The sequence below is a fragment of the Alexandromys fortis genome, unplaced genomic scaffold (genome assembly GCF_014885135.2).
Source record: "Alexandromys fortis isolate MF-2015 unplaced genomic scaffold, M_Fortis_MF-2015_v1.1 scaffold_52, whole genome shotgun sequence".
In the NCBI taxonomy this organism is placed as follows: Eukaryota; Metazoa; Chordata; class Mammalia; order Rodentia; family Cricetidae; genus Alexandromys; species Alexandromys fortis.
In genome coordinates, this window is record NW_026067929.1 from 6,707,916 (window position 1) to 6,723,982 (window position 16,067).

Sequence of the window (16,067 nt, forward strand, 5' to 3'; positions counted from 1 at the left end):
TCTCTGTCACCGAGGGAAGGCAGGGAAGGAACTCAGGATGGGAACATGGAGGCAGGACCGTAAGCAGAAGCTCTGGGAGAATGTTGTTTATTAACTTGTTTCTCGTGACTTTCTCTCCCTGCATTCTTATGTACTCCAGGGACACCTGCCTGGAAATGACATCAACAATAATGTTCTAGGCATTTCAGCATCAATAACTAATTAAGAAAAGATTTCACGGATTTGTCTAAATGCCAATATTATAAAGACATTTCCTCAATTAAAATTCCCTCTTCCCAGACATGTTCAGATCTGTGACACGTTGACCAAAAACAAGCTGTACAGATATTGTACAAGAAAATTGAATATTGACCACAACCATACTCAAAATAGTAAGACACAAATTTTATTACAAAATTTAATATTAAAATTTTTGAGAGTAGAAAAAAAAATCAAGTTTCTTTTTTAGTGGGCGGGAAAAACAGAAGTTTTACTCTAGTGTATTGACTATGTTTTAGTCAAAAATAACACAATTTTAATATTGAAAGGAAAGGTATCAGCATAGGACTCTCAAGGTCAAGTTCTCAGCACAAAGGATATTTGTTTACCCCAGACAAACAGAGGTCAGGGAATAAGAGAAAAAGAAAGGAGATGATAGGGGGAAAGGGAACAAGGAAAAGTGGGCAGACATATTTATTCCCAGAGGGACAAAGGACTGTCTCTGAATAGAGAGGAGACATAAGAAAATGTAAGTTTATATAAAGGTACAAGGGGGAAACCCCATGTTCGTATAAGGCATTTAATTCTAATTGGGCATGTTAATTAAATGTACCAAAGGTGGCTTTAGATTGCTGGATTCAATACTTTGATATTTGGACCATGGTAGTCAGCCTGAGGAGGAAGTGGTGGAATAAGAGAATAGACCTTCAGGGCTATCTTTAGCAATGTAATCTGAAGGGTTTTAGCTAGGCTGAGGCAATGGGAGAGAAAGGGAACGCCTGCCAGTCACATGTTCCAGTGGACTAGTGTCCCTTCAAATATAGTCCGTGGTAAATGTCCCCTATAGACCCTGCATTTGAATGTTTTGTCCCCAGTTGGTAGCTGTTTCGGGAGGAGGTACTGCCTTGATTGAGAAGGTACCTAACTGGGTGTGAAGAATGTGGCTGTTGATTCAAAAATACCACAGCTCTCGTCTTACATGGAATACGAAATAGGTTTTTTTTTGTTTGTTTGTTTTGTTTTGTTTGTTTTTGTTTTTGTTTTAATTTTCTGGAGCCATTTTAAGTGACAATACTTGGAAACATAGATTTAGGTTATCAAAAGTTCCACATTGCAGCGTGGAGGCAGTTTCACGAAACTGTAGTTTTACATCCCGCGATAAATTAATTAGCATTTGTACCTAAAGATTTCCAGTCTCTCCTCAGTAATGAAATTCGAGTGTGTACACCAGTCTCTGCTGACACAGACTTCTTCCAGTAGGTTTTGTCCATAGGCAGACAGCGTCTCTCCAGGAATTTGCTCACAGGTTCCCTGTTGGCCAAGCATCACATTTTATGCATGCAGCAGCCATGTATCGAATACTGTGAGGTTGCTCCTGGCTAGGAGGCTTATTCCTAGGCTCTTATGGAGATGAGGCTGAAGAGAGAACAGGACAGTCAGTAGTCCTGGGAGAGCAGAACGGCTCATAAAAGCCATTAGGAAGAAAATCTAGGGTCTTAGAACTAGTTACCTTTATTATCTGGATCAGAATTATTACATGGTCTCTTTGTATCTGACATTACAAGAGCATTTTGTATTTTGGCCTAATAGAATGAAGATTACAGATGAAAGAAAAAGGTAAAATAATCAAAATTTGTGAGACAATTTTTTTTGTATTTTTTGGTGGGCGGGGCTTAAGACAGGGTTTCTCTGTGTAGCAGAGTTTCTCTGTTGTCCTAGAACTCCACTCTGTAGACCAAGCTGGCCTTGAACTCACTGAGATCTGTCTGCCTTTGCCTCCTGGTGCTGGGTTTAAGGCGAGCACCACCACACAGCGAGATTAACTAACTATACAGTTCCCTGATTTACAATTGTTTGTATTTGTCTTGCTCATATTTGAATGGAATATTTAAAGGAGTTAATGTGTTGTTGTCTCTTTTTTATTACTAAAATATTGTTGAATTAATTTTTTATCCTAATTGTATACGGAACATTTTAGGTATTAATAAACATCAAGATTTAAAGTATAAAGCATCATTGATGTCTTTTATATAATTTGGTAAGAAGAATTAACTAAAATCTTTGAGTTTTTCTAGCCAGAGTAAATGGAGTGAGAGTTTAATTTAAATTTGTTTTGAACACATTACATTGAATAATTAAAATATATTAATAAAGACAATGGGAATGAGAACTTCAATCTTTCGAACATCTGTTTGAAAGCAAACAGTCATAAAAGGGGTACAATCAATCAAAGGATATCATATTTTTATTTATAATTTCACTAAAACCAGGACTAATCTTATTTCATTATTTAGTAATATACTAGGTGCAAATCAAAATTTAATTAAAAAATTATATAAGAAACATGAAAAATCAGAAAAAGTTATCTGCACGGGGTGTGTACCGTAAGTGGTGTTGAAGATGAGTACATAGGGCAAGTGCACGTGAATCTGCTCTCAGGTGGTGTGAGAAAGCGCCTGACCTTGTAGGAGTGAGTTAGAAACACCTAGATGCAGGCCTGATCTTTAAATCATGATGGAGTGTGTGATGCCATGTTCTTTTTCTTCTAGGTGATGAAATCATATGTTTTTTATGCTTTGAAGAAAACTATAACTAATTTTGAATTTTAGTTGTCACAGGTAAAAGTCACTTACAATAAAGGCAGGTTTTCCAATCACTGTGTATTTTAGTGGAAATATTTTATGTGGGTATCATTTTCTAAACAGACTTTCATATACTTTAGGCAATAATTATATTTTTAAAAGGCAAAAGCTTTGTCCAATAAGAAAACATGCTTAATCATAGGTTTTAAATGGTCATTTAGTGAAAGGATACTAAGAAAAAGATCAATCCTTAAAATTTTTATCTCTGGATATTAAATACATTTTAAAATTGTATAATCTTTATATCAATATAACTTAATTACAACCATATTCATTCTAAACAACCATTCATGAGCTTTATCTTAATGAGAGTCTAAGGAAAAGCTATAACAAAGAAAAAAGAAGCAGGGTCAGAGAAGGGAAGAACAACAGTTACTCCAGGTCTTACCTTTAGCTGATATAAACTGGGAGATTTCTCTTAATTAATTCTTTAGCATCCAACTTACCTCACAGGTATTTTTAAAACTGTTATTTATTAAACAAAACAATTTTTTTATCTGGCTTTGTTGTTGGTGTTGTTCATTGATACTTTGCATGTTTTAAAGCCTGTTGGTGGTAAATAATAAAATAAAACAACAACAACAAAAAAAAACCCTGCTGTGTAGGACATCATTAAGTCTTAAAGACAATCAAGCTTCGAGATAGTTATCTTTAGATCTCCATGTTTATCCAAATACTTGAAAGCTAATGGTTATCAGACTTAATGCCAGCTATAGTAACTGATGGTGGTCTGTCTCTAAACATTTCTTTGTTCTTGGAAACTTATTTCACATGTATGCATGTACGCATATATGTATGTATGTATGTTTGTATGTATAATATTTTTTCCTTTTTTCTTTCTCTCCTGAAAAGTTCTTGTCAATGTTAGCTAGGAAATCTGTGTTTTGAGTCTGTTTTGTGTGTTCCTTTTGGGATAAACTTTCTCAGCTTTTACCCTGCAACCTCTTCCCACTAGGTCTCATGATTATCTTGCACACTTACGCAAATGTAAGGGGACTCCCACACTGGGTGATTAAACCATTGAACATGTCTTCCTGAATGAGCCAATGAAGTTCCTTATGACACCTCCACACTTGTGGCAGGGAACAAGTGCCTGTGGTTTTGGTGTCATAATAACCAGGCATCTAAAAAACTTCTAAACTGCAGGCTTGGTAAAGTCACAGAAGAAGCAACAGTCAGGAGCACTGTACATTTGAGAAGGAATGTTGGGAGACAAAAGCCAAATGAAAATAAATCAAAATATTTCAAAATCAATTAAAATCATGACAAGAAAAAATGCTTTGAAAGCACCAAAATCAAATAAATTAGTGAATACCATCTCAATAACCAGGATTCAAAATCCTTGAGAGACCTGAGAGAAAGCAAACAAATGAGATACCTTAAATATTTATGAGAGCAGACAAAAAACCCTATATATCACACTAGGATTTTCTTAACCAGCTCAGAATAAACAAAATGTACCATTGACCAAGACAGTGACATCCAGAGTCCCCCAAAAAACTCACCATCAATTCACCCTAGGAATTAACACCAACTAGCCTAGACCCAGGGAGTCTATGGGAGGTACCTGCCTTCTGTTCATGTGATTACTCCTGTGAGAAGTAGATTGTTCACCCATGTTGGCTGCCATAAATGCTAACGTAGAAAAACTACAGCACTCATCCTAAGTGGTTTATCACTCATCATAAGAGGGTTTATTCTGGAGACACTTTGAGTGACCATGGCCTCGGAACACAAATTTGCATTGCTGCAAATTCCATGTTCCATTGTGGAAGCAGATTTATGAGGTTTTTATAATTTTACAGAATGAAGACAGTCATAAATCAAGGCAAATTTAAAATATATTGGTGGGTACTGTTAACCCCAGTAGCGAGAATACGGCCACTACCACGGTTGAAATCAAAATTTGAAGTTAACCTTAATTAAATACTGGTTAGCAGGATGGGCTCTGCCCAGGTCCATACCCAGGTTCCTGGGAAACAGCCCAGAATCAAGTATGGCAAGGGCTTAAAAAAGAAAACCCAAAATTAATTGCATTTCTCATCAGTTTTAATCAAGGGCAAACATCTTGAAGTACCTGCACCCTGTAAACCTCCATGTGTGATCAAGCACAATTAGGTCCCATGGGTCAAACGTTTGTTTAGTAGAATGAAAAACACGTGACTTGTTATCTCCCATAAATAATAGCCTCTGATATTTCAGGAACTATATAAGGCCTGCAGCTCAAAGGCATTTTTGTTTCATGGATCTCTTAGGCATAGTAATTAAAACTGAAAATGTAACTTTGGTTCTTACACTACACCACAGAGACAGCTTCAACGAGCTGGGTGGAGGAGGTATTCTCAGGGCCTAAGATGCTAACTGATGAGAATCCTAGCTCATGGGCTGTTGAAACTTAATGATTAACTTCTAGTTAATTATCTCTAAGAGGCTTTCTTATTTATTATCAAATGACACTTATTCTAAGTTAACAGACTCTAAAAGATTTTGTAACAATATGATGTTATAAAATCAGATTTCAGTACTCTAAAAGATCATAGTAATTTATAGTACAGGAGAAGCTTGTTACACACCTACAGGCTTCTTGATAGCTGATGTATAACGTTTCTGGTTTGTAATCCTGGGAAATTTGATCATAATCGCATCCATAGGACCTCAGGTCCAAGGTAAATGTCATGTCAATATTCCTGAGATATAACCTGTGCCTTACACAACCTGAGCACTAGCCCTCCTAGCTCAGTTCCCACCTTAATAGCAAAATAAAGGACTCAGCAAAAATGTGTAGAGCAAATGCAGTACTCAGTCCCTTGGGCTAGAAGAAAATCAAAGAAAGAAAAATAATTTCCACTCCAGCTGGGATTGATTTTTGCAGAGTAGCCTGCTGTAGATGAGAGTTATCAAAAAATATGGATAGTAACTATTAAAAATGTTTAAAAGTTTGTGTTTCTGACATGATAATGAGGAACCCTGTTCTAAGAGGATACACAAAACATAATCCTTCATTGTCTTTGGGGAATAGATGTCAGACTACACTGAAAAACTTGCCCTATTCTGGGTATTTGATTTATGAGACTATTATACATTGGAATAATTGTGAGAAATAATCTAAAGACTGTATGGTGCTTTAAGGAAAAATAAATGAAGGAATTCTTCTTTCATAAGTTGAAAATATTTAAGAGTGCATTCATCACTGTGGATCTATGAAAATAAATCTTTGAATCATGCATCCAGTTCAGTCTAGTAGGCACAATATCACATAAATGTTGGAACTCTCCCCTTACTGTAAACTTCCAAGAAATCTAAGTATATCCCGTACTAACAGGTTTGAAACCTATGATTACAAGGTGATATATACATTTGTCTAAATTATTAAAAACACAAAACCAGCATAATTCTCAATTATACTCTACATATTTGTACTTACATATGCAGATTTGTATAGTTCTCAATTCACAGAAAAACATCTCCTTGTACCAAATAGAGACACTGAACTTCATAGAAGAGAAAGTGGGAAATATGCTGGAATGCATTGTCACAGGAGACCTCTTTCTAAATATAACCCCAGTAGTACAGACACTGAGAGAATCAATTAATAAATGGGACCTCCTGAAAATGAAAAGCTTATATAAAGTAAAGGACATGGTCAACAAGACAAAATGACAGCCTACAGAATGGGAAAAGATCTTCACCAACAGAGGTCTAATCTCAAAAATATACAAAGAACTCAAGAAATTGGTCATCAAAAGAACAAATAATCCAATAATAAATGGGGTACAGACCTAAACAGAAGAATTTAAAATGGCTGAAAGACACTTAAGGAAATGCTCAATATCCTTAGTCATCAGAGAAATGCAAATCAAAACAACTCTGAGATTCCATCTTATACCAGTAAGAATGGCCAAGATCAAAAACACTGATGACAATTTATGCTGGAGAGGATGTGGGGTAAAGGGAACACTCCTGCATTGCTGGTGGGAGTGCAAGCTGGTATCCTCCTTTAATATCAGTGTGACGATTTCTCAGAAAATTAGGAAACAACATTCCTCAAGACCCAGGAATACCACTTTTGGGTATATATCAACCATGCCACAAGGGCATGTTCATAGCAGTATTGTTTGCCATAGCCAGAATCTGAAAACAACCTAAATGCCCCTCAACCAAAGAATGGGTTTTTTGGGGAAAAAAAAGTGGTACATTTACACAATGGAGTACTACACAGCAGAAAAAAAAATAATGACATCTAGAAATTTGTAGGCAAATGGATGGAGCTAGAAAACATCATTTTGAGTGGGGTAACCCAGACCTAGAAAGACAACTATCATATGTACTCATTCATAAGTTCTTTTTAAACATAGAGCAAAAAAAAAAAAAGCCTACAAATCACAATCCCAGAAAACCTAGACAAAATGAGTACTCTAAGAGAGACATACATGGATCTAATCTACATGTAGTAGAAAAAGACAAGATCTCCTGAGTAAATTGGGAGCACAGAGACCTTGGGAGAGGCTTGAATGGGAGGAGAGAAGCAGGGAAGGGAGCAGAGAAAAATATAGAGCTCAATAATAATCAATAAAAAAGATTTGAGATTTGAATACCTATCTAACTGAAATAGATCTCTGTATATCTAGAAAACGTAACGAACATGATTACAAGCTTGAGTATTATAGATGATTATCTATTAACCTATATTCTTAATTATATATTACATTTTTTTAAAGTTTAAGTTCCATTTTATTTTTCCAAGGTGTTTTCTTCTATCTTTATGAAGCCACTTTACATGGGCTTTGGTGGAGGTCGTGGTGCAGCACCAGCAGGTCTAAATCGTGGTGGGGGCGTTCGGTCCTTCCGAGCTTCCCGGGATCGATTCCTGACTACCTTGCTATGAATGGCACAGCTCACACAGTAATGCAGCTTGACATAGAGTTTGGGGAGCACATAGGCATCGAAAACACTTGCTTCGGATATGTCCCTGACGGCAGCCGCCTCTAAAATATATATTACATTTTTAAATGAACTACACAATCACAATACCTTAATAAAGAACAGAAATATACATAAACACAGTATAACAAAATTGACCTTAATTTTGTATCAATAAAGCAAGATCCATTACTAGTTCAAAGTATCCATCTCTATAGCATTTCTCCCTTTAAACATAAACAAACATTTATAAACAATATTTGGGAATATAGGAGTAGTTCTCTAGACTATTTACAGTGGATTGGGTTGCTGATAGTCAGGTCTTTCATGGTGTACCCTGTGTGTATCCTAGGTTCATCTCAGTCAACAGTTAGTTATATACACTGACTTGTATAATTCTTACTACCCAGAAAAACATCTCCTTTTACCAAATGGAGACCCTTACAGAAAACCACAATTGATAAAAAAAAAAAAATAGAGAACAAGAGATTGCATATTGCCTAACCTCAACCAATACATCCACAACACAATTCCTGCATACAAGACTCAGGTGTCATAGACGAGAAGATGGAATGACAGTATGATGTAGAGGAAGAGAAAGTGTGCAGTGATATTATATTTTCTGTGAACACCAGAGAAGTGTACTCATGAAGTCTCACCTACATAACTGCTTTATCAAGATGTGAACAAGGATGATACCAGCAGGCATAATAACATGGAGGGGGAATCTTAAAAGGTCTCAACCCTAAAAGAACTACAGACAACTAAGGAATGTTGAGAGAAGAAGAAATAATTTTCTCCTAGGAAGACCCTCAAAATTGCTTTTCTGATACCAAGTAGGCATTCCTGAAATTATATGCATACAATAGCCACTATATAAGAAAAGAGTGATAGATAGATATTTAGATAGATAGATGAAAGATAGATGAGAGATAAAGAGGAAGATAGATATACAACAAGAAAAGAAATAGAGGCCATGAATTTGAGAGGTAAAAAATGGCTTACATGGAAAAGGTTAAATGGTAAAAAGTTAAGGAGAATAACTACATAATTGTACACACACACACACACACACACACACAGCATTAGATCTGGAAGCAAAATAAAAATACAAATTGTCAGAACAATTTCTCTACATATAAAACACGGTGATATTCACAAATTTCTGAAAAAAAAAACATTGTGTTTAATGGGTTGAAAATAAAGCAACATTTTGGGTCTTTTGTTTGAAATCTTAAGAGCAATAAATTGTAGCCTAGGAATTTTAGTGTGAAGCTGGATGTCCTTTATATCTGACAGCTAATGTGCCATTTCTATGAAGGCATTTTCTTAGTGTTAGTGGGTATACATGCACAGAGAGAGAGAGAGAGAGAGAGAGAGAGAGAGAGAGAGAGAGAGAGAGAGAGAGAGAGAAAAGATTTCATGGATATGTTTGCACATTCCCACATGTTTAAATTTCTCAAAAAGAATTTCTAAATGATAGAAGTTCAGTTTTAATGACTATTCATGTGATCCCATAGCATACTATTTTCCTCTGTTATATTCAGTTGTAGCATTTGCATTTAAATACAATATTTTGCATTTAATATCTCCTCTTTGCTTCAGTAATGAAAAATAAGACCATGTTGATGTCTTAGAAAAAATAAGCATAAAACTAAACAAAAGGACTATTTTATCATGTACAAAATGTTAATACGTAAAGCCAATGCCATTTTGCAAATAAAGAATGGAGATTTATATTGAATAGTTTTTTCTTTTATTGAAGTGGTGATTCTAAAGAAATATTTTGTCATTAATATAAAAGTGGATATTAACAAATTCAAAATCATCTTATCTATACGCAATTATTATGTATTATCCTCCAAACAAATATGTATTCCAAATATTTGAATCTTTATTTCATAAATATAATAAAATTTATATAATTTGTTATATTTAGGTACAAATTTATAAGCTGAGAATCAATTCCAGAAATGGAATATTGCATGGATAAAGTAATTAAAAATATAGAGCTCGGTTGTTTGCCGTGGTATTTGCCTGTAATCCCAGCTACTTGACTGGCTGAAGTTTAATACTAACTTGGAAATCAAGGAGACTTGCTATGACATTGAACAGAAACAAAGACAAACATAAAAGGGAGAAAAAAGTCATAAAACATTATATACTATCTTTAAAGATTTATTTTTCATTATAGTTTATAAGAAAATAGAAGCCAAGCATTCATTTCTGTGTGGCACTGATCACTTCCCTTGAGGACATGGCCAGATGTTTTCACCACTTCTCCAATTTAGTCATGTACGCTGAAACCTGGTTTAAAGACAAATCTAAAAAGAAGCATTCAGAAATTGCCTATAGAAAAAAATAATCAATATAGTAGGCCCATTCGCCTCGCTTTTCTTCTGCGTCATGCTGGAAACCATCTCAGCAAGTCCTTCAACACATTAAATAATAAGATCAGGTTGGGAACACTGTCCAAGTTCTTAGTATTCAGTAGAACAACCATTTGAAGTAAATTATTATCTGGTAAAATCTATGAACCAAAATGGTCCTATGTACTTTATATTAACCCTTGAAGACAGTCCTACTGAAAAACATAATACAGACATTTGGAAACAGGCTAATAGAGGTTGTGAAAGCTGTAGATATGAAGGCCAAAGCTCAATTACTTCAGCATGATAGCATATAAATAAATACAGTATTTCAGACCACAATTAAACATGCTTAATACATTTTAAAAGAAATATGATGATCCTAGACATTCTTTATTAATAATACTGACATGGGGAATTATAATACAATATTTTATTCAAGATAAGAAGAACATTCAATAAGAGCTATTAAAGTCAAACCAATAATGAGATGTAGAGTTGTTTAATATATATGTAGAATTTATAACAAGCTATTTTACATAACCAATAGCTTTGATACACTTATACACAGTTTTATAATAGAAAATAGTTTTAGATTTTAAAGGAAATTAAAAATATATTTAGGTAAAGAGAGTTATGTTTAGTTTTTATAGTTATTTGGGATGTTGAAAAGACAAACATAAAATGATCCCTCTTCCCAAGGGATTTGCATTTTTTCTCTGGGAGAGAAGTATAGACGTTTAAATAACTAAAAATTAAAAAAGCGTAGTATACCAATATTTTCAATGTCTGATTTAATACCACCTAATGATATCATCTGTTATATGTACCTGTGATAGAGGTCTTGCTAATCATAGTTGCTAAGAATGAATATTTTAGTCTACATTGCTAAAAAAAAAAAAAACACTGAGACTGAATTGTAACTCAGTAGTAGAGCTCTACTTATCACATTTGAGATGCTGAGGTCAATACCCATCAATACAGGAAAACAACAATAGCAAAAATATTAATTATGATAACGAAAAACACAGGAAACTTTTAAGTTCCTCCTCATAATCATTAAAAATAACCAACTAACAGCAACACAATGACTCAACACAGCTCTAAGAAGATGATAAATGCAAATAGTAAATCCCACAAAGAATAAACTAAGAAACCTTACTCAGACAAAGCTTTTAAAGACCACAGAGTACAAGTTATAATTCATATAAAAGTAATGGGTAATTGGCAGAAAGACCATTCTCTTTTATTTTTTAAAAGACTTGTGTGTTAAAATATAAACACACTGACTGAGAAAGCTGCCAGTGTTGGAGATAAGACTAGAGATGTCAGTCAATGAAGTCAGTGAGCTTGACAACAAGAAGCTCAGTGAGGATACATGGAAGAAAGGGGAACTGAAGGTTTTGAACATAATATTCAAATTACAGAAATAGCAATTCATCTCAAATAGTTTTAAATTAGCCCTTATTTTTCCATAATAGTCTAGTCGTTCTTCACAAAAATATTCTCACAAATTACAAAGTAGGAAAATTCAAGCTCAAATTAGAGTGTGGATGAGATCGCAACTCCATGGTAGTTGACAGTATTGACAAGTTCAAAGCAGTGGATCCAATCTTAGCACCCAGTGCCAATAAATAAAAGATAAAAGGAAAGAAGGAAGGAAGGAAAGAAGGAAGGAAGGAAGGAAGGAAGGAAGGAAGGAAGGAAGGAAGGAGGGAGAGTGGGAGGGAGGGAAAGAAGGAATTCTAGATAGAATGGAGAGAATATAACTTAATGTTATAAAACTAGATCAAGAAGAGATACAGAAGGAAGACAAGAAAAGGAGGTAAAAGAGGAGGAAGGGAGGAATGCAGGACAAGGAAGAAAAGAGAAAAAGGATGGAGGGAGGAAAGGAAGAAGGAAGGAAGGAAGGAAGGAAGGAAGGAAGGAAGGAAGGAAGGAAGGGAGAAAGCAAGCAAGCCAGCCAGCCAGCAAGCAAGCAAGCACGAAAGCAAGAATGCAAGCAAGCAAGCAAGAAAGAAAGAAAAAAGAGGGAAGGGAAGGGGTTCTAGATAGAAGGAAGGGAATGGAACTAAATGGTATGAAACTAGATCAAGGAGAGATACAGGAGGAAGACAAGGAGAAAAGGTAAAAGAAGAGAAAGAGATGATGCAGGACAAGGATGGAAGGAAGGAAAGAGAGAGACACAGAGAGGGGCAAAGAAGAAGTAAAAGAAGAAGAAAGAAGAAAGAAGAAGAAGAAGAAGGAGGAGGAGGAGAAGGAGGAGGAGAGGGAGAGAGAGAGAGAGAGAGAGAGAGAGAGAGAGANGGGAGGGAGGGAGGGAGGGAAGGAAGGAAGGAAGGAAGGAAGGAAGGAAGGAAGGAAGGAAGGAAGGAAGGAAGGAAGGAGACAGCAGGTAGCAAGGAAAAGATTCCTGCACCTGCCCAGGAACTGGGATATGGCTCACGTTCTTCCTACCACTGCATATTCTATTTTCAGCCTCACATCTGGAGTCCTGCTAGAGCAACGAAATTACATGTAGGGTAACTTTAATATTAAACATGTAAATGAAATTTCTCATCTACTAAGATACCTACTTTTCTATTTTAAATATTTTTATTCAATATGATGGTAGGGAAATAGCTAGCTTCTATAAAAGTTTTACTCTGCTTCATATGTATTTAAGTCCATTTTGTGAGTTTGGTCTGGAATTTTGCAAATTCTTCTGTCACAATGTCACATGTCATAGTTAAAACTAAAAGAATTGCATTTTCTTTCTTGAAATCAGCCAGATGACCCTAATCTCAAACGACACTGCAAAGCATAATTATTTTTGATGACTGGTCTGCTCAGAAGCCTGTAATAACTCTGGGTGAGGACCAGTAATGAGGAAACCACATTAACCTATATTTAATGTTGTTTTCAAGAAATTAAATTGTGATTTGCATTTAGATTACAATCACAGAGCCTACACTTCTTTATACCTTCGTCGCTGTGACCCACACCGCTAGCTTCCATGGTAGACAGTTCTATCAGTGAAATTCATATCGTGACAACTTTCTTTGGGGCCATTTGTCTCATACAGTTCACTGCAGTGTTCAGATAGGAGGATTTGCTTTTCTATTTGTCCTTGGTTTATAATTGGTGTTATTACAGTCACCCAGCCTATGTTATGTTACTCACTAGAGCAAGCTGAATAAGCCATGTCTTTTAGGCAGCTATTACAAGGGCTGAAGTAAAGTTTCTTACTTCATTGGATCCTAATTGTGGATATGACTAACTCTAGGCAAAGTTCTGGGAGCTTAGATCACAATGAATTAGATCCTAGTATAATTAGAAAACTTTATTTTTGTAATTTCAGCATTAAGACATCTTCTAGATGTTATACACACACACACACACATGCACACAAACACACATACACATAGGCAAACACACACACACACATTCTCTTTTAGTATAAAAAGCCCCAATACATTCCTTAGGTGATAATCATAATTATACCTGCCCCAAAATATCACCTCAGGCAATTGTGGAATAGAACAATAAAGAACAATTCCTGCAGTTTATTTACTTAACTGAAGCTTTTCAACTGTGGGTGTCTCTTCTGTCACCTGTGCCAACAAAGACTGAGATGTAAATGCCACAGGGAAAAGTGTGCCCAGGAAGGGTAAGGAAACCCCTCCCGATAAGAGAATCTATATTGACCTTCTTTTGAGGTCATATCTTTCAGAGCCACAAGGAAAACCTCTATCCATAGAACTAAAACTCTAGCGTGGGCCCATCTTTAGCATCAAATGAACTTGGGGGACTTCTTCCTGTACAATCTTTCTGTATATGAAAATAACAATCATTTGTGCTATAACAATTAAGCTATACTCTGCTTTAGGCAATAGTGATTTTCTTTCGTGAGATAACCTTCACGGGGTTCAGAGAGAATAGAAAAGAAAATTAAGCTACGTTTCTTTTAAACAAGGAGAAATGAATAAAATTATTTTGCAACTATTTATTTTATTTCAGTCATTTGATTACTTTCAGATTATTAAAAATAATATATACCGAGATAAGTAATGGATTAGGTTCTTAGGACAAACCTCAAATCTCTCTTCTTTATAATGGGGAACCAGATAGAATAACACTTTAAAGTCAGATTTGTTTAATCAACAATAATAAATACTTTTATTTACTGAAAGACTTAATGGCCTGTCACCTATCTCTACTATGAATTCATGTGAGTTAACTTTTAAAGCATAAGTAATTTTCCTGACTGATTTTATTTAGCGTACTTATGCAAACTTAGATTCAGTTCTCATTTCCATTATAACACAATACTGTTCATTTTATAATATGCCATATGCAAAATAATGATTTGAAATATAACAATTTGGCAAATCTATATATAGATTTTTTTTTTGTGTGTGTGTGTGTGTGTGTGTGTGTGTGTGTGTGAAATATGTGGAGGTGAGTGCAGGTGCCCTTGTAGGCCACTGGATTCCCTGGAGCTAGAGTTATAGGAAAGTTGTGATTCAAACAACACAGATACTTGGAAGCCTTTAAATAGTACATGCCTTTAACAACTGAGCCATCATTCCAACTCCTTCCTTGCCTATTACATAAAAAGAGCCATGATATCCCATTTAATACTATATTTCAAATGCCAAAATATAGGATTATGTTTGTTTCATATCCATTAGCAATCTCAATGACTATGATAATCCACAAGGCAAAAGCAGGAGATAAACGTATTCCTTGGACAAGAGAGAACCTTTAGCCGGTATTTTCTCTATGGGCATTTAAGATAGACCCTCAAATGAGATCACTCAAGATGTTTAAAGTCAAAACTACACAGGTTGCAAATCTAGTGTCCAGTACCATCCTTAACTTCATTTAAATAATTTTGATAAATTGTATACATGTGTGTGTAATTAGATATATTATATTTTTGTAAAGTTCTACATATATGAAATAAATATTAACTATTAAATGGAAATATTGGAAGCATTAATTGCTTTAAAAATGGTGTATAAGCACTACGACTACCATTTCCAAAACTTTCAGTACTTCACACAGACACTTGACTTTCACAAGATTTAATCTCTTCTATCTTCACCCCCCACCCTCAATATACTCTTACCTATGTTCTACCTCCTTAAGGATGTTTTAAATTCCTATTTCTCTATAATCTTCTTGAATGACTCCAACATTTTATTCTATTTTAGCTGTTCAATCTTCCCTAGCAATAGCACCCATCCAGGGAACTCATCACCCAAAGATTAATTCAGAACAACTGCTTTTGATAACTTCTCAAGAGAGTAGTTTGCATTTTGACAAGCCATGTGGAAAGTTGAATGTCATTCTCAGGTAGTCCCTCTCTATTACCTGGTGTCTTAGGGTTTTATTGCTATGAAGAGACACCACAGCTATAGCAGTTCTTATAAAGGAAAACATTTAGTTGGGGCAGGCTCACAGTTTCAGAGGTTAGTCTGTTATAATAAGGCAGCATCTTTCTTTTTCAGTGTCTGATTCTCCAAGCCTATAACTGCATTGTCTTTCTTTCATGCCAGACTCCTGGGGTCATTTTGCTGTTCTATGAAAGGGTCGGGGGCTTGCACCTGGAAACTCTTTTATTGGCTGTTTATGTCTGCCATGTCATGGACCTTTAATTAATTCCCCAAAGTAAATCAAATATCTCCATTTGGTTCAGTCTTCTTGTAGGATAAGATAATATATACATTAAGTCTGCACATTTTTATTAACTATTTGTTCTCAAAAGTCCTGTGGCTTCTCCTGTCTCAAACACAGATCTCGGTATGTTGATTTGACTTCAATCAGCGCATGACTGATGTGGTGACAACAAATGTGCATGGACAACCTTCTCCTTTCCTGTTCCTGCCCTGTTAAATTAAACACAACCTGAAAACAGCAGACAGCTGTGAGGGGAATGTGTCTACGGTCTTGC

At 35.3% G+C, this 16,067-nt stretch overlaps 1 protein-coding gene across 1 annotated transcript; it reads right to left on the bottom strand.

Moving 5' to 3' along the window:
• Nucleotides 1-7,547: 7,547 nt before the first annotated feature.
• On the bottom strand, nucleotides 7,548-13,126 carry LOC126503235 (40S ribosomal protein S26-like). Its single transcript, XM_050144779.1, has 2 exons — nucleotides 13,093-13,126; nucleotides 7,548-7,825 (listed from the first exon to the last, which is right to left on the bottom strand). The coding sequence occupies exons 1-2, from the start codon at nucleotides 13,124-13,126 to the stop codon at nucleotides 7,614-7,616; spliced, it is 246 nt and encodes an 81-aa protein (XP_050000736.1). The 3' UTR covers nucleotides 7,548-7,613.
• Nucleotides 13,127-16,067: the final 2,941 nt, after the last annotated feature.

Coding starts and splice junctions, on each gene's coding strand:
- LOC126503235 (XM_050144779.1), bottom strand. CDS start 13,126: ATGGAAGCTAGCGGTGTGGGTCACAGCGACGAAG. Junction 7,826..13,092: donor TGTGGGTCACAGCGACGAAG/GTATAAAGAAGT, acceptor TATATATTTTAG/AGGCGGCTGCCGTCAGGGAC.